General features: G+C 47.5%; 1 protein-coding gene across 5 annotated transcripts in view; it reads right to left on the bottom strand.

Annotated features, from left to right (window-relative positions):
• Window positions 1–19,255, bottom strand: part of esrrga (estrogen-related receptor gamma a) — a 176,189-nt gene that overhangs the window by 16,180 nt on the left and 140,754 nt on the right. For 4 of the 5 annotated variants that reach the window (XM_029125355.2, XM_029125354.2, XM_029125353.2 and 1 more), the window contains 2 exons: window positions 14,511–14,621; window positions 12,396–12,578 (listed from right to left, as the gene is read on the bottom strand). In XM_029125355.2, coding sequence (XP_028981188.1) covers window positions 12,396–12,578; window positions 14,511–14,621 — 294 coding nt within the window. The remainder of the gene's footprint in view (window positions 1–12,395; window positions 12,579–14,510; window positions 14,622–19,255) is intronic. The other variant, XM_020053881.3, reaches the window with a different exon arrangement.

The following is a 19,255-nucleotide window of genomic DNA, read 5'->3' as shown; positions in this document are numbered from 1 at the left end:
GGCTTCTGGCGGCGTCACTGAGGCAGGTTGCCGGGGTCTGAGCTGGTCGCCGAGGTCCCCCGGCAACAGTAAAGCTCTCCGTCTCCGTGGAGACGCCAGATGGAGTGACATTAAGATGGTTGCAGAGGAGCCATTTGAAATAATAAAATATCAATATTTACATTTTAATTACCCCCTCTCCCTCCCTGGGAGCCTTTGTCATACTTGATAGAGACAGGAGAGAGAGAAGATAGATACGTGAGAGGAAGAGAGAGAGAGAGAAGAGGTAGAGTCTGGTGGAGAGAGAAGGAAAAGGGTGAAGCAGAAGACGAGAACCAGCAAGGGAGAGAAGAGGTAGAGAGGGAGAGAGAGAGGGGGAGAGAGGGAGAGGGAGAAGATGAGAATCAACGTGTCAGTATTTCTCTTGGTGTGCTTGAGTGTTTGTGTCCATTTGTATATTTGTGACAGAGAGCCAAATGACCATATAGATGCTTTCATGTGTGGAAGGACTTTGTTCTACACACCAGGCCTGAGAACACAGAGCTGCCTCCCACCTCCCCTTCAATCTCTCCTTCCACCTCCCCTCCCACCTCCCCTTCCGTCTCTCCTTCCATCTCTCCTTCTACCTCTCCTTCTACCTCTCCTTCCATCTCTCCTTCCATCTCTCCTTCCACCTCCCCTTCCATCTCTCCTTCCACCTCCCCTTCATTATCCCTTTCCATCTCTCCTTCCACCTCCCCTCCCACCTCCCCTCCCACCTCCCCTTCCGTCTCTCCTTCCATCTCTCCTTCCATCTCTCCTTCCACCTCCCCTTCATTATCCCTTTCCATCTCTCCTTCCACCTCCCCTTCCACCTCCCCTTCCATCTCTCCTTCCACCTCTCCTTCCACCTCCCCTTCCATCTCCCCTTCCACCTCTCCTTCCACCTCTCCTTCCATCTCTCCTTCCACCTCCCCTTCCGTCTCTCCTTCCATCTCTCCTTCCATCTCTCCTTCCACCTCCCCTTCATTATCCCTTTCCATCTCTCCTTCCACCTCTCCTTCCACCTCCCCTTCCATCTCTCCTTCCACCTATCCTTCCACCTCCCCTTCCATCTCCCCTTCCACCTCTCCTTCCACCTCTCCTTCCATCTCTCCTTCCATCTCTCCTTCCACCTCCCCTTCCATCTCTCCTTCCATCTCTCCTTCTACCTCTCCTTCTACCTCTCCTTCCATCTCTCCTTCTACCTCTCCTTCTACCTCTCCTTCCATCTCTCCTTCCACCTCCCCTTCCATCTCTCCTTCCCTCTCCTTCCACCTCCTTCACTCTCTTTCCCTCTTTCCCTCTCCCTTGTCAGTTTTGTGCTGATGTCAGCAGGACTGACCCTGTGTGGTGGGATTTCTGTTGGGGGAATTAGGGATGTGTACACACGACTCAGAAGCTTACACACACATGCACGTGTTTACGCTAAGATGCTGCATCTACATGCCGGCAGACATATTTGATCTCAACACGTTCTCACACCTTCTATCCCAAACACACACACACACAAACACACAGCACACACACAGCACAACAGGACGTCTGTCCCTGTGTTTCCAAACATAAGGAGAGAAGAGCAAGGCCAAAATGTCTGGCAGGCAGACAGGGGTGAAGGGCTCAGGTTATATGAACCTGTGTGTGTGTTTGGGAGGGAGTGTGTGTGTGTGTTTGTCTCCAAGGGGATGCCAGGACATATATTCACAGGGATTAAATCATTTTCCCTTACTGATCAATTAACTGGAATCCGACAGCCTATCGATCAATATCGGGGTTATCCTTTAAGAACATGATCCTCCGACAATATTCTACCCGTCTAACTGTAGCCACAATAATAAGACACACACCATTTATAACCCTACAGAACCATTTGAGATTATATTTGTGTGTGTGTGTTTGTATTAGAAATAAACTCCCTAATCTCTTCAATATGAGAATCGACGGCCTGCCCGGATTAATTTCATATTTAAGGATTAAAACTCTCAAATATGATCAGCCATGACAAACACTGAAGAGAGAAACAGACAATGGAGGGGGGGGGGGGGCAGAGAGATTAAGCAACAGAAAGAGAGAGACTATGGGGGATGGAGAGAGAGAGGGGAGGCGGAGAGTGAGATGGGGTGGAGAGAATGAAGGGGATGGAAAGAGAGTGAAAAAGAGAGAGAGAGAGAGAAAGAAAGGTGATGGAGCCAGGGAGAGATAAAGAGATAGAGAGATAGCCCCTCTCTTCTAGGAGGCCTTAATGCTTTCAAGACGGGACATTACCCCATTCTACCGCCATGAGCACCTTTTAATTTCTGAAAAAGCCATGGCTGAAAATCTTAATTAATTGTTCCATACTGCTTCAGGGTCATTATGCATGGCAATAAAGGACGTGTAATTATGAAATTTTACAGCCATTACGGAGGCTGAGAGATCGTATGTCATCATCAGATCTGGCCAATGGTTTGGCGAAACACACATGGCGGGCTGGATGGGGCGCGCACACACACTCACGCAAGTCAAGAAGGAACGCACAGACACACACACACACACACACACAGCCAGACACACCAACGAGCATGCACACACACATGCTTGATGGAGTACACCCAAACTGATGTGTCAAGCTCAGACAATAACCCCAGCTCCCAGCCACCCAGCCAGCTACAATACAGCTGCCCACAGATGAAACATCAGATCAAGATTAAATAGAAACCTGCACATAAACGCTACCGCAATGGCCAGCGTGTGTGTGTGTCTGTGTGTGTCTGTGTGTGCCTGCGTGTGTGTGTGTGTTCAGAGCTTGTGTGTGCAGGGGGCCCACAATAATAGAGAATGATAGGTGTGTCTACTCATTGTGTGTGTGTGTCTGAATGTGTGTCTGTCTGCGTTTGGGTCTGTATGTGTGTCTGTGTGTGTCTCTGTGTGTGTGTGTCTGTGTGTGTGAGTCTATGTGTGTGTCTGTGTCTCTCTGTGTGTGTGTGTGTGTGTGTGTGTGTCTGCCTTTGTGTGTGTGAGCCCAGCGAAGCATCTCCAGATGGATGCAGATCACAGGGAAACACAAAACAAGGCGTAATGTGTGGAGGCAGGTGGGAGCGGAGGACACACAGCCACCTCGTAGCCGTCTCAATCACACACACACTGAAGCAATATACATCTTCATCAAACTGCCAGCCAGAGGATGTCTGCTGTAGCCCTGCACGCTGATCAAACCAGGCGATGTCTGCTGTAGCCCTGTACGCTGATCAAACCAGGTGATGGTAGCTGTAGCCCTGTATACTGATCAAACCAGGTGATGGCTGCTGTATCCCTGTATGCTGATCAAACCAGGTGATGGCTGCTGTATCCCTGTATGCTGATCAAACCAGGTGATGGCTGCTGTATCCCTGAATGCTGATCAAACCAGGTGATGGCTGCTATAGCCCTGTACGCCGATCAAACCAGGTGATGGCTGCTATAGCCCTGTACGCCGATCAAACCAGGTGATGGCTGCTATAGCCCCGTACGCCGATCAAACCAGGTGATGGCTGCTATAGCCCTGTACGCCGATCAAACCAGGTGATGGCTGCTATAGCCCCGTACGCCGATCAAACCAGGTGATGGCTGCTATAGCCCTGTACGCTGATCAAACCAGGTGATGGCTCCTGTAGCCCCGTACGCTGATCAAACCAGGTGATGGCTCCTGTAGCCCCGTACGCTGATCAAACCAGGGCCATCGGGAGAGGGCGCAGACAATTCCCGTATAACCATGGTGGGCTCTGCCAGGCACCTCAAGAACCCCCACCCCCCATCTGAATGAGACCATCCAGTCCTCCGCCTCACCGGGAGAGGGGGATGAAAAGAAGGGGAGAGGAGAATGAAAGGAATACGCTGACGGGGAGGAGGAGGGTAGCGACCTGCCAGGGAAAGCCAGTGGCAATATCCCATCCTGGAGGAGCTGAAAAGAGCCGCGCTGCTGTTGAAACACAAAAGGATAGAAGGACTTTCAAACGAACGGATGAAGGGAGGAGGAAAAAGGATATGTTGGACAGCTTCCACACTGGAGCTCTATTAGAATTAGAATCTGGATTAAAATTTCAAAGAAGGAATAAGAAAGAGAGGGACTGTGTGACTGGCCATTGAGGGGTATTGGTATGGAATGGTGTGTGTGTGTGTGTGGGTTTGTGTGTCAGTGTGTGTGTGTGTGTTTGAGGTACAAGACATCCTCTATAATTAAGAGATTAACCACACTGAGTTGAAAAACGTTTCTGCTGAAACCACTATTATTGAGAAAGAAATAGAGAGAAAGGAGGAAAGAGAGCAGAGATAGAGACAGAGACCAAGAGAGATAGAGGGGGGAGAGATAGGGGAAATAGAGTGATAAAGGCTGAAAAGGATAGAGGGAGAGAGGGGAGAGTAAAACAGAGTTCAGGAGCAGCACCAGTAAAGCCCTATTGTACAGCAGCAGTATAACAATGAACAGCTGTCTGTATTACCTTAACAATAGAGCTGTTAGCTGCCAACCACATCTCTCAGTCACTGTCCTGTAAGGGCCTCTATCATCACCCACACTGGGTCTCTTCAGTCACCGTCCTGTAAGGGCCTCTATCATCACCCACACTGGGTCTCTTCAGTCACCGTCCTGTAAGGGCCTCTATCATCACCCACACTGGGTCTCTTCAGTCACTGTCCTGTAAGGGCCTCTATCATCACCCACACTGGGTCTCTTCAGTCACCGTCCTGTAAGGGCCTCTATCATCACCCACACTGGGTCTCTTCAGTCACCGTCCTGTAAGGGCCTCTATCATCACCCACACTGGGTCTCTTCAGTCACCGTCCTGTAAGGGCCTCTATCATCACCCACACTGGGTCTCTTCAGTCACCGTCCTGTAAGGGCCTCTATCATCACCCACACTGTTCTCCACGTGTTTTCATCTTTACGACAAAATCACAAAATTAGCTAAAGTACAGTAATGTGAAATGAATAATAAAGAGAACACTAGGACGTCTTTAGTCCCTAACAGGTGTTGAATCGCGGGGTGCAGTCGGCTACGCGTGGCTCTCAAAGTCACCTAAGCATGAGGGCCGGTGCTAAAATATGTCCAATCATTTTATTCATAAGAAACACACTGAGGTTCAGCGGAGGCCTCCCTCCGTCCCCGAACACATCCATAATCATTCACATCATTATTAACCAGGACAAGACACACACACATCCAGGAGATCCCTGGTTAGGCTATAACTTCTCACAGCCGGCCGACAGTTTCGCTCCAATCCCATTTTCCTGCCTGCTTGTTCCCTGATGGAAAGGATGCCCCCTCTGAACTATTATTTTGGAGCGAGGGATGGGAGGAGGGAAGAGAGGAGGGGAAAGAGAGAGAGAGGGAGAGAGAGACGATGGCCATTTGGTGGTTGTCTGTGAACTTTGCATGAACCGGCAGAAATAATGTGATGCGATGACAAGCCTGTTCCACCTCGCAGTACATCTGCTGTGTGTGTGTGTGTGTGTGTGTGAGAGTGTTTATGTGTGTGTGTGAGTATGTGTGTGTCTGTGTGTGGGAGTGTGTGTGTTGGTGCATGAGGGGAAGATGAGTTGAAATGGAGTTTGGTTTGTGTGTAATTACAACCATCTATCTTTATACTCCAGCAGCATATCAGCAAATTGAAAATAGTAAAAATGGACGGTTCATTGTGATATTTAATGATTGGCGCAGACACGCCACTGATTTATCGGTTACTTACCGATGTGACACATTTGCATATTATTAGATGGAGATTACCAAGGCCTTCAGATTGCACTGATGCGGTCCTGGGCTTTCTGATGGATTGATTTGATTTGCAAATGTAATCAAACTAATAAGAGAGAAGAAATGAGCGATAATGCCTTGTTTTTCCACACAGGCAATCACACAGGGCAGCCTCTCTCTGTTGGCCCGGACCCCGCTGTCCCAGGCTTCAACCTGATGCAGACACACATAGACAGGTGACAGGTGTGTGTTGGAGACAGTTCACACAGGAGAAAGGTGTGTGCACGTGTCAGGTCATTCTAATCTTCAGGCATAGGGTGTGTGTCAGGTCTGAAGTGTGACCTGATGAGGTAGATAAACAAGGTGTGTGTGTGTGCGCGTGTGTGTGTCAGGATGCTCTCGACTTTGCAAAATAAATGTGTCGCGACAGAGTCATGATGTGGAGATGAAGTAAACACAGTTAACGGACACAGACAGTCAACACACACCTAATATACCTTTGCTGTGTGTGTGTGTGTGTGTGTGTGTGTGTGTGTGTGGGTGTTTGTGGGTGAGCGTGTTTGTGTAAACATAGGCAAAATGTGATTTTGGTGTGTGTGGCAACATGGGTTTGTGTGTTCCCAGGAAGCAGGAGAAATATTGATAATCTACCATATAACAGAGTATGAAAAAAACAGGATAGAAACAAAACCATAAGAGAGACAGGAGGAGAAAAGGAGAAAGACCAAATGCGAAGGGAAGAGAAAAAATGTGCGATATTTCCGTGATGACTGATTGGCAGACCTGGTTAATCAACAGCAGAGACTCTATATAATAAGAATGCTAAACTTAATCCACATTCCGAGACCTGATATCAAATATTCTTTTGATAATTAGATTTAATCAATATTTGCATTCATCCGCAAACACTGTGTGTTTGTTTGCACGGCAAAGAGACCGCGGCACACTTGAAAACGACGCGTCATTCTTTAAATGTGTTATCTTTCCCTGTGCCCAGATTAATGTGGTCAAAGATACGCAGCGTACAGCTCAAAGGAATCCATGTGGAATCAGACAGCACAGGGAGTTAGCAGATAAATACTAATCAGGGCTCTGACACAGACAACACACACACACACACATACACACACATACACACACACATGCAACACACAATATCTAGCAAATATAACACTGTGTAACTCAATATTATACATAGGCTAAATCTCCAACCTAAATATGGAAATAATTCAACCAATCTTCCCAGGTAGGTATGTGACTGTGTGCGTGTGCGTGTGTGTGAGAGAAACAAGTCACCTTGCCTTTGTGTCATGTGACTGGCTGTGGTGCATCCCTGATACTGTAGCTGTGAATAAAGGGGACAGGAGTATGAGGTTTTACTTTGTGTGTTGGTGTGTGTGTGTGTGATAGCGTGTGTAACCACGAGATGGGGAGCATGAGATAGTTGTCACAGCGGACCTATTGTGCCTTGCCAGACAGAATGAGGACATGCATCACAGCATTGACCTGTGCCAGAGTTAGCATGCTAGCCATATTAGCATTGACCGTACCATTACAACTTTGGCACAGTTAGCATGCTACACGCACTAGCACCTGTGTCTGTACCATGTCTAACCACTTCAACTGCAATTGGTTCTATTCACAGTGTTATTACAGGTTGAGACAGAAAGACCCAGAGAGGGATTGTGGAGAAAATGGTATGGAAGGTAATTTAATGGAATGGGAAAGAAAGATTAAAAGATTTAAAGTCAATTTAAAATATAATTTAAATTCTTACAGGGGAAAGAGGAGTCTGAACGTTAACAAGAGGGGATCACAGAGGAATGAGGAACAAGAGAAAGACAGAGGAATGAGCAAGAGGACAGAGGAATGAGGAACAAGATAAAGACAGAGGAATGAGTAGGACGACAGAGGAATTAGGAACAAGAGAAAGACAGAGGAATGAGCAAGAGGACAGAGGAATTAGGAACAAGAGAAAGACAGAGGAATGAGCAAGAGGACAGAGGAATTAGGAACAAGAGAAAGACAGAGGAATGAGCAAGAGGACAGAGGAATTAGGAACAAGAGAAAGACAGAGGAATGAGCAAAAGGACAGAGGAATTAGGAACAAGAGAAGGACAGAGGAATATGGAAAAGGACAAACATTTTGGAATAATGAAGAGGTGAAGGACAGAGGAATGAAGAAGAGAATGATTGGGGATGAGGATGGGGAGAAGGATGGAGGAATGCGGAAGAGGAGAAGGATGGAGGAATGAGGAAAAGGAGGACAGAGGAATGAGGAGGACAGAGGAATGAGAAAGAGCGACGAGGTAAAACAGGCCAAAAGAGAAAATACTGAGAGAAGAAATGTGCAGGGGAGGTGAAGATGTGAAGAAATGTCGGCTGTCAAGAGTTCTAAAAAAGCAGTTGGAGACAGAGTGATATCATTTTGAGACCTGTGGAGAGAGGGCAAGTTAGGCTGAAAGACAGGGAAAGCGAGGCAGAGAGCGAGGTGAGGGAGGGAGAATGGGTTTGGCACAGTTTCACAGGGCCAGTGATTTACTGCCAGCCTCACGTGGAGCCTAACGACCAATTTACAGATTGATGACATCACCAGACATTAATGAGCAGCCACAGGCAGAGACACTGACATCATCAGTAACCTACCCACACATATCTATCTGTCTGTCTGTCTGTCAGTCTGTCAGTCCGTCAGTCTGTCTGTCTGTCTGCCTCGCGCTAAAACACACACACTCACGTCTGTTTGTGTGTAAGTTAATTCAGTTGTGCTTCCCAGCGGAGTACAGAGCAGAGAACCCAGACCAAACGGAACATTTGATTTGCTAAAAGGAGCTGAGGCATTCTATTAATCAATAGGTACCCTGTGGCAGGACACACTCTGACTGACTGACTGACTGCCTAACTGACTGACTGGTTGGACTGACCGGCAGTGTAGGAGTGGGAGGAGTTAATGCATGTATCCGTCCTGATAGTGAGAAGATACTGGCTAGTACTCTGAAGGCTTCCTGAGGGAGGAGAACATACTCCGATACATATAGTGACTACACTATATTGATCTCCTTCCGTCTCCCCTGTTCTTCTGCCTCTCCTCTTCTATCTCCCCTACTCCTCTGCCTCCCCCCCTCCCTGCCTTTATGAATCACCTTGTTAACACTTCATCAACAAGATGCGTGTGTGTATATGTGTGTATATATGCCTGTGTGTACGTGCGTTTAGCCTGAAGGTGGCTTTGTTCCTGGATATTTCCTCTAATGCTTATTGTCTCTAGCGAATGCGGGTGCGTTAAGCCGAAGATAGGGGTTAGCCGATCATAGTGACAACTTAATCACACCCACACACGTGCACACTCGTGCACACTCGTGGAGACATGCTAGAACAGGCACCTGCAGCTCTTTCCTTAACGAGGTTCGTCAACAGCCATGTTCTAATCCCTCGCTACACAACAATGTTACTGAACACCAAAACCATAATCACTTTAACACACACACCCCCCAGGACTCTGGCATCAGACCAGGGAACCCCCCCCCCCCAGCCCCACACACACACACCTTCTCTCTTCCACCCCCTCCCCCTCTCACTGCCCCTCACTGCTCTTTCAAACACTATTACAGAAACCCGGGACAGCACTGAGAGAGGGGGAGCAGGGGTAGAAATGAAGTGGACTGTGTCAGAGCCTCGGAGAGAGCCTCAGTATCTACATAAAGGAGATTAAAGCAGGCAGGCCTCCATTCTACAGCTCAATCATATTGTGTTAGCACGTGCTTATCCCCCTGCCCAGACAAATTGAAAGGGAAAGAAAGAAAGAACGAAAGAAAGAGAAAAGAGAAAAGGTTCAGAGATATAGAGTCACAGAATGGGAGAAGCCTGAGCGATTTGTCCATCCATAAAGGTTTGGGTGGTGTTGGTAGGGGCCGTCGTGGTGAAAAGGCAGTGTTGGAGACCGCCATCCATTCATGTCCCCAACACGTCAAGTACCAGTCCCTGCCATTGTTTAGCAGATAAGACATGTCGCCATGGCATGACAGCACTCATTCTTTTATTTTTATGATGACCTAATACAGAGAGAATATTTGGCAGGGAGAGAGAGAAGCGGAATGGGGGGGGGGGCAGGTTAGAGAGAAAGAAGTAATTCTATTGACATATCAAAGCTGTTTTGAATGGTATTTTTTATTTCTTTTTATCCTTTATCCTTTTTAAATATTTGCTTTCCACCTCCTTCCCCCGTTCCAGCCCGTCCTCCTACACAAAGACATGACACGCAGACTAATATGCCCGCGAAGTGAGTGTGAATGAGGTAAACCCCTAAATGAGATTCCTCACTAATCCACATTATATGTAGAGTCAAGGCAATTCACATGTTTAATTCTACACATTCACTTCATATCATCCTCCTAAAGCAGCATCTGTTGGAATGCCAACATCCCATATATACTCAGACGTGTGTGTGTGTGTGTCAGCATGTCTCCTTTGTAATAGCAAATCACACGTTTGCATAGGTCATATCAATATGTAAATGATCACACTCACAGAGACACACACACACACACACTCTCTCCTAAAGGATCCCAGCCTGAGCATATTACAAAACAAATCAGATGGGAGAGCGTGTGTGTGTAGTGGCATGTCGCGGGGGCTGGCGTGATGAGAAGCGGAGTGTGTTTAAGTGCGACGAACGACACGCGTGTGCACACACACACACACACACACACACACACACACGCGGCCGTCTCGTTATCCATCCCTCTCTCTCGCTCTCTCTCTGCGGCAGCCTTCGTAACACTGAGTGATGTTTAAATTAGTTTACAATTTGCCTTCTCCGCGCCTCCGTCGGCTCTTAAGCGTCTGGAGCTCCGAGGTGTCAGCGCGCCTCCTAACCACCCTAACAAATTGTTGCCCGTACGGCAGACACCTAATGACTAGAAATTAGCTGTGGCGCTCGCCTGACATTTTGTTACGACTGTTAGCGACAGCACGACCGGATCATGAGCCATGCAATGGTTTAGCCCGCTCTCTCGTTCTAGTTTTATTTTCCTTTATATTCCTCTCCACTCTCCCTGTCTTTCTCGCTCTCTCCCCCTCTCTCTCCCCTTCTCTCTCCCCCTCTCTCTCCCCCCCTCTCTCTCTCCACGGCAGAGAAAGCAGGCAAGGTGGCTTCATCAATTTGATTAAAAAAATTACTGTAGCATAGAAAGTCCAGACACGCTAAAGTGTGTGAGGTAGTCAACTGCGGTCATGAGGAAAGGAGGGGGTTGAGGAAAGCAGAGGTGGAGCAGGGCTGTGGGTAATGTTTGTTAGTGTGTGTGTGTGTGTGTGTGTGTGTTTACACAGGGTCAGATGACCTGTGGGTAAGTAGCTTATGGAAAATATTGAGGAGGTATATTTCACTCTGAGATGAACCTCAGTCCTGCTCTGTGTAACCAGTAGATACCCTCAGTAATGTGTGTGTGTGTGTGTTAGACAGCATTAGATCCATATGGTTTTCATGATGATGTGTTGGCACACTCTGCCCCAACACACACACACACACACAGATGAGAGGAGCGAGAGATGAAGACCTCCATCCTCCTCCATCAAGGCAGAATTGCCTTGCTCTGTCTAATCACACTATCATCTCTCTGCACCAAGCAATCTCTCCGCGCTGGAGAGCAGGGGAGCTATCTTTGCTCACACACAGACAATCTTTACAGCTCACAATTCCACTCTGTGTATTGTCTGATTATAGTCATGACAGCAAAGTACTAGTCTATAAACACACACCTGTGTGTGTGTGTGTGTGTGTGTGTGTGTATTCGTGGGTTTATCAATGCATCTCGTCATTGATGGGAATGCCTGTACAAAATCTATGTGTAGAGTGTCTGCCCACCCTCATCTATCCTGTGTTAATCTGACGATGCTCTGTAACACTCAAAATAATCTGAGTTCACCTGCCTCTTCGTAGCTCGTCACAGACAAAACCAGTCAAACCACAGAACCAGCAATGTATTTACAAACACCCGCACACACACACACACACACACACACACACACGTATGCACACCTACACAACTTTGAGTCAGATTAAAAGTAAACAAGCTGGCTGTGTTAAGGAGCTTACAGAAAGGTCTGCTGAAGACACACGGAACAGTGATTATTGACAGATAGAAGGGGAGATAGAGGAGAGGAAGGAAGGAAGAGAGATGGAGGAGAGGAAGGAGGAGAGGAAGGAAGAGAGATAGAGATAGAGGAAGGAGGAGAGATGGAGAAGCAGAAAAAGGAGAGATGGACAAGAGAAAGGAGGAGAGGAATGAGGGATGAAATTCCTCAAAAGTTTACATTTTCATCCACGTGCCAAAGGTATAAGTGTCATTATATTGAATCTCTTTAGGGGTCAGAGGTACTCCTGAGGTTTTGTCGGAGTAAAGGTCAGGGGTCATGACAAGATCTGAGAGGTGAAGCATCTGAGGGTCTTACCTGGGAAAAGACATGGTTCACAGCCTTGGTGTTGATTTTTTGAATTTTGTGTGTGCTTGAGCTGAGCATGGGCGTTTGTGTGTGTGTGTGTACCTGTGTCCGTGTGTGTGTGGTATGTGCTTAGCGTGCTTAATATCTGTACCCTGCAAGTTCTCAGCTCAATCAGATGCACACCTGAGATGGTCTTAGAGTGGGTGTGTGTGTGTGGATGAGTGGATGTGTGTGTATTCAAACCCGTACCTGGGATGTGTTTGGCCCAGCCGATATTGACCACCAGCTCGCGGTCAGCCAGGTCACACAGCGTGGTCAGGGCTTTGATGTCGCTGTCAGGGACCGTGGGGTCCGGCATGGCGTAGATCTTCTCCGGCTCAGCCACCAGCAGGTGGGACACGATCTTGTTATCTGCAAGGCAGCCAAACGGAACTGGTAACCACCAGAGAACAGAGAGACAGAGTCAGCACACAATACCATGACTACCACCATGACTACATCACAACAGAGAGGCAGTCACCACACGATACCATGACTACCACATGACTACATCACAACAGAGAGACAGTCAGCACACGATACCATGACAACCACATGACTACATCACAACAGAGAGACAGTCACCACACGATACCATGACTACCACCATGACTACATCACAACAGAGAGACAGTCACCACACGATACCATGACTACCACATGACTACATCACAACAGAGAGACAGTCAGCACACGATACCATGACAACCACATGACTACATCACAACAGAGAGACAGTCAGCACACGATACCATGACTACCAGCTTGACTACCAGCTTGACTACATCACAACAGAGAGACAGTCAGCACACAATACCATGACTACCAGCTTGACTACATCACAATACTGCCTCTAGCATGTCATTGCACATAAACAATAGGTAGATTCCTTTTGTTTAAATGTTCCTTTTTCTGCAGTACAATTTCAAAGGATTCTATGATTAATTAACTATCTCAGATTGAAAAGGTGTGCTCTGTAGGAATGGGGAGTGTTTCTCACACAGCACGCAGGGAAAGTTAAATAAAACAATTCCACTGAAATCACATCTGCAGATGAGCTACGGACAATTAGTGGCAGCCTCACTCCTGTATTCAAATGAATCTGCTGCTTAATCATGCAAACAGACGACCATGATGAGTGAAGGATCCCATATACCACCAGCACTGAGACTGAGAGGGAGGCTGGGAGGGAGGAGTGGGGGTTGAGAGGGAGAAAAAAGAAAGAGAGAGAAAGAAAGGGCAGAAAGACTGAGCTAGACTAGATCTGTATCAGTCTGTGGCTAAATCTTATTTAATGTTTCCTTAATTACTATCAATGCCAGGCCATTTCAAAAGCCCCATCCTTTGTTATGTGTGGCTAATCAATGTGGATGGCTGGGTTACACTGGGATCTATCAAGGCCTGTGTGTTGGTCTATAGTGTTCAGCCCTGGTGTGTCTCACTGACTGATATTACTCTCATCTGAACACTAGTGGGGACTGGATAATGGCTAACATCTGTTAATACATTAAGTGTCGAATCGGTGAAGACTAGCGAAGACAGAATTCTGATTTATCAACAACTTCTATTCAATATTGGAAACATTGGTTGGATGGAGGGTATAGTGTAAAACCTGTGTGCTGACTGGCAGTAGATCAGGGCAGGATGGAAGGAGGAATGGTTGGTTGGATGGAGGGTATGGTGTAAAGCCTGTGTGCTGACTGGCAGTAGAACAGTGGGGATGAAGACACATTCCTAATGGGATTTTCCCTCCAATCATTATTCTGATTATTTCCCCAGCTACAGTATCCGCAGCAGGGCACACTGAGCTCCATGAGAATATGCTAGCATTAAGTAAGGGCTTAGGGACAGAGTTGGTAAGCACTGTGTGTGAAGGAGTGAGCGCCTGGGTTTGCCCAATGACCGGCCGAGAGCCGCTGAGAGAGAATGAGAGGGAGAACGATGGAAAGAAAGAAAGAGTGGTAACACTGGTTTGATGTTTTTGCCAGATTGGATTTAATCCGGATTAGGCTTCTCTTTCTCTTTCCATCTCCCTCTCTCCGTTTCCCTGTTGCTTCATGTCTCTCTCTCTTTCTCTTTCTCATTCTCTCACTTTTTCTCTTTTCTCTTTCTCTCGTTTCTCTTTCCCTCTCTGCCTTGCTCTCTGATGAACTCAATTTCCATCTCAGACTGTAACACTATATCTTTCATGTGAAAATGTTGTCTCTCAACTCCACTTCTCTTTCAGAAAACCCGGCCAGGAAGAATCATACATATATACTGTAACTATGGAGAACCTGCATTATGTCTGTGTGTGTGTGTGTGTGTGTTTGTGTCCATCCTCACATGGCTTTTTAGGCGGCAGGGCCAGTTGTGGGTTGAGGTAAGGGCTGTTCTCAGCATCTATCCGGCGCTTGTACTTTTGTCTGCCGCCACGAACCCGATCCAGCCGCACCCCTGTGGACAGACGAAGAGACGGACAGTTACACACCAGACCGATGCAAACACGTGCAGACGTGCGTGCACCTCGTCCTGGGAAGAGAGAGGCTGGGGATACATGTGTGTGTGTGTTGTGATTGCTGCAGTGATTATTATCCCAGTGTCCTGTGGCCTCAGCCTGTCGGTCATTTGTCAAGGTTTAATAGCAGTGAAAAATACCCCTCCCCACCCCCAGCAAAAATACCCCTCCCCACCCCCAGCAAAAATACCCCTCCCCACCCCCAGCAAAAATACCCCACCCCACCCACAGCAAAAATTCTTCCCCCATCTCTCCTACACCTTCATCTCTCCTCCCCATCTCTCTCTCTTTTTCAGCATCTCCCTCTCTCTCTCTCTCTGGTCTCTCCACCCTAAAGACCTATCTTTCTCTTTAATTAATTGACACACAAAGGAACCCTAATTTAATTATGCACAGCTCTCCGGGGATTGGCTGTTTCCGTGGTTACCACTTAAAGGTGGATAGGGTGAGGCCCACTTTTAATGTTGGGATGAGAGGGAGGAGAGAGAGTGGAAAGAGAGAGGTCAGAGAGAAAAGAGAGAGGAGAGATCTGAGATTTAAAGGAGAGAGGGGAGAGAAAGGCAGGAGAGAGAGAGCAGACAGGAGAGAGAGGAGGGAGAGAGAGAGGAGAAAGAAACAGGACAGAGAGGAGAGAGAGACAGAACACGGTCTGGACCAGAGGTCCAGAGGGAGGTGTAGTGGAAGATTCCGCTCACTGTCAAATTCTATTCTCCCTTGAGAACTCCCTGCTGTCAGAGACAACGGGCTGAATCTGCAAGTTTGAAAAAGAACCTCTCTCACACACACACACATACACGCACACACACACGTGCACACACGTGCACACACACACACACACACACAGAAATGCATGCACACAAACACACACACACACCATTTATCTTCCTCAGATGAAAAAACACTTGCATATACTCAGACATGGCTAAGTTTTGTGAATTGGTTTAATTCAAGGTTTGCTGGTCAAATTAAGGGTACGGTTTGAATGATTAAGTTAAGGGCTGCATGGTTAAATTAAGGGTTAAGGACGAAGAGTCAGCTAAAGGCTGAAGGTTCAAGGTAATGGTAAAGGGTCAGGGGTTGAGATGTAAAGGTCAGCTAAAAATAATGTAAGATAATTAAGTCTTAGGTTAATGGTTAAGGTTTAAGGATTACATGTTAAGGTTTAAGAGGCAAGATAAGGGTTAAGGCTTAAGTTAAGGTGTAACAGTCAAGATAAGGGTTAAGGGTTGAGAGGGGGTGCCATAGCTAGAAAGCTGGAAAGAGCTGTAGTGACCAGTGGGTTTAGCCTGGGTTTGGCCTGACACTGGGATGTAAAAGTGGGTTTGGCCTGACACTGGGATGTAACAGTGGGTTTGGCCTGACACTGGGATGTAAAAGTGGGTTTGGCCTGACACTGGGATGTAACAGTGGGTTTGGCCTGACACTGGGATGTAACAGTGGGTTTGGCCTGACACTGGGATGTAAAAGTGGGTTTGGCCTGACACTGGGATGTAAAAGTGCGTTTGGCCTGACACTGGAATGTAAAAGTGGGTTTGGCCTGACACTGGAATGTAACAGTGGGTTTGGCCTGACACTGGGATGTAACAGTGGGTTTGGCCTGACACTGGGATGTAACAGTGGGTTTGGCCTGACACTGGGATGTAACAGTGGGTTTGGCCTGACACTGGGATGTAAAAGTGGGTTTGGCCTGACACTGGGATGTAACAGTGGGTTTGGCCTGACACTGGGATGTAAAAGTGGGTTTGGCCTGACACTGGGATGTAAAAGTGGGTTTGGCCTGACACTGGAATGTAACAGTGGGTTTGGCCTGACACTGGAATGTAACAGTGGGTTTGGCCTGACACTGGGATGTAACAGTGGGTTTGGCCTGACACTGGGATGTAACAGTGGGTTTGGCCTGACACTGGGATGTAACAGTGGGTTTGGCCTGACACTGGGATGTAACAGTGGGTTTGGCCTGACACTGGGATGTAACAGTGGGTTTGGCCTGACACTGGAATGTAACAGTGGGTTTGGCCTGACACTGGGATGTAACAGTGGGTTTGGCCTGACACTGGGATGTAACAGTGGGTTTGGCCTGACACTGGGATGTAACAGTGGGTTTGGCCTGACACTGGGATGTAACAGTGGGTTTGGCCTGACACTGGGATGTAACCTGCGACCATCAGAGCCAGAACCTGCATTTTACAGCATCTGTGTTCAAACACCCAGCAAGCTGAAGAGCATGCACATTTTTATGCTTTATTTGACAGGTAAATGGTAAAAGATAGAGAGGGTTTTTGGTGAATGAGTGGTATGTCAGATTCAAACCCATGCTGCAGAAATCTGTCCGTTGTGGCCGGTTTTCAAAGCACAAACTGATGTTTCAGAGACTGATCTAATCCGAACTGAGGACGGCTTCCCCAGCGATTTATGGGCGTTTTATTACACAGATCAGGTTCCCTATCAAGACAGGGTAAAGCCAGGAAACTTTACAGCCTCCTTTAAGCGCAAACACACACACACATGCAAACATGTACAAACACACTCACAGACCTATCTGTTCTACATGCAAGTGTAGGCTGAGACAGCGAGACCGCATTTACACAACACAGAACATGTATAGGTGTCCTAACCCAGAGAAAGACAGGAAGAGAGACAGAGAGAGAGAGAGATTATTGGGACTAAAAGAGAGAGGGAGAGACAATGGCAACAGGAAGAGAGGAGCTAAAATGGAAGAGTGAGAAAATGGAGAGAGTGCAAGAGTATTGACTGAAACAAAACTTCATTTCATGGTGTTATAAATCTGAGCCAGATTACAAGACACTTTACAGTTTTAATTAAGAAGGCAGATAGGCCTATTGTGTGACTGGAGCTTCCTCTGGCTCTGCCTTTAAATGATCCTCCTCTTCTGGGCCTTTACTAGAAAACCACAGATGACCATAAAGACCTTACAGAGGTTGTTTAGGATTTCATAGCTGTGGTGGAATCCCTTCTGGCGTCTAGTGAATTTATAGGGAGGGGAGGGAGGGAGGGGAGGAGGAGCGAGAGGAAATGAGGGAGGGAGAGAATAAGGTGGGGGGGAGGGACTAACTCTCACAGATAATTCACACAAACCTGGAGAGCTGGAGAGTGGAGGAACAGAGAAGAGGAGGGGAGGCGTGCGTGTGCGTGAAAGTGTGCGTGTGTATGAAAGTGTGCGTGTGTATGAAAGTGTGCGTGTGCATGAAAGCGTGCGTGTGCACGTGTGCAGTGGGGGTGGCTTTATTCTAGGTAAGGGTGATGAACAGATCTGATAAGTGTGCGTGCACCCCCATCTGAAACATACAGACGCAGGGCTTTGGGGACATTCCTCCGACAAATACACCCGTTCTCCTGCTCTCAAGGCTTCTAAGCATACAAAGCGCGAGCTTCACGCCTTCTCTTTTTTCCTTTTTCTTTACGAGCAGCAAGTCTTCAGCCCCGCTCTGCCCCCCGGACTACAAGGCTAGCCACCCTCTTACCTAAACAATATGTGGCGACGGAGAGAGGGAGAGAGAGAGAGAGTGCGATCGTGTGTCTGCGCGTGTGTGTGTGCGTGCGTGTGTGTGTGTGTGTGTGTGTGTGAGAGAAAGTGAGAGAGTAAGTGAAACAGACAAGTCTCTGTGATTTTATCTAAGTATGTGTTGAGCGTTGGCTGACAGAGAGCATGTTTACCACTGTGGTTTGTCTTAAAACGCTGGGGGAATCATGTCACTGTGTGTGTGTGTGTGTGTGTGTGTGTGTGTCTGCTAAAACACTAGGGGAATTGTGCCACTTAGGGCCTGCATACACACCCAACATTCCTGCCAAGCCTTATATAGACTTCTGTCAATACCCTATCCATCCTTTCATCTGGTCCAGCATCTTTCTGACCTCCTCCCCTCCTCTCATCCCCTCCTCTATTCTTTCTCTTCCCTTCTTCTGATTTCCTCTCTAATCCCCCTGTCCTCTCTTCCCATATCCACCTGAAAAGCGAACAGCCTCATGTTGTAGTGAAAAAACGCCCCCACCGCTACAAAATAAAGCCTTATCTCCCCACCTTAGCTCTATCATGCACATGCAAACACACACACACACACACACTCGGCCGGTCGAAAGGCATCCTAATCATGCCCCGAGCTAAGCCAAGAGATGAGCTATTTTATATCAGGAAATACAGAAAAAAACGAGAGAAACAGAAGAGTTGAGAGGAAGAGTATAGGAAAAGATACATGGGGATATCAACCTGTTCTAACAGTCTTTTTCTCTCCTCCTATCCGCTCCTTCTCCTTTCCGCTCCTCTCCTTGTCCTCTCCACTCCTCTCTCCATATCAGGAAGGTCTTCTCCTGCTTTCCAGGAGTCTGATTTGTTTTAGCTGCAAAGTCTCTGTGTGTGTTTCTCTGTTTTCTCATTCCTTCCCTTTATTCTCCTCTTCCATTCTCTCCATCCTGCCTGTCTATTCTATTAGAGGCCCAGTGGGAGTTTGTGTCAGACAGCAGAGTGGTGCGTCCTGGGTCCCGTGGAGGCCTGAGGTAGGACCCAGGCACTCAGAAAGACAGAGCAGGGCCTCAATCACAAACACCACGGTTACCA

Source organism: Esox lucius, chromosome 15 (genome assembly GCF_011004845.1).
Source record: "Esox lucius isolate fEsoLuc1 chromosome 15, fEsoLuc1.pri, whole genome shotgun sequence".
Classification (NCBI taxonomy): Eukaryota; Metazoa; Chordata; class Actinopteri; order Esociformes; family Esocidae; genus Esox; species Esox lucius.
The sequence above is the reverse complement of the archived record's forward strand: the minus strand, read 5'-3'. Positions and strand labels throughout refer to the sequence as shown.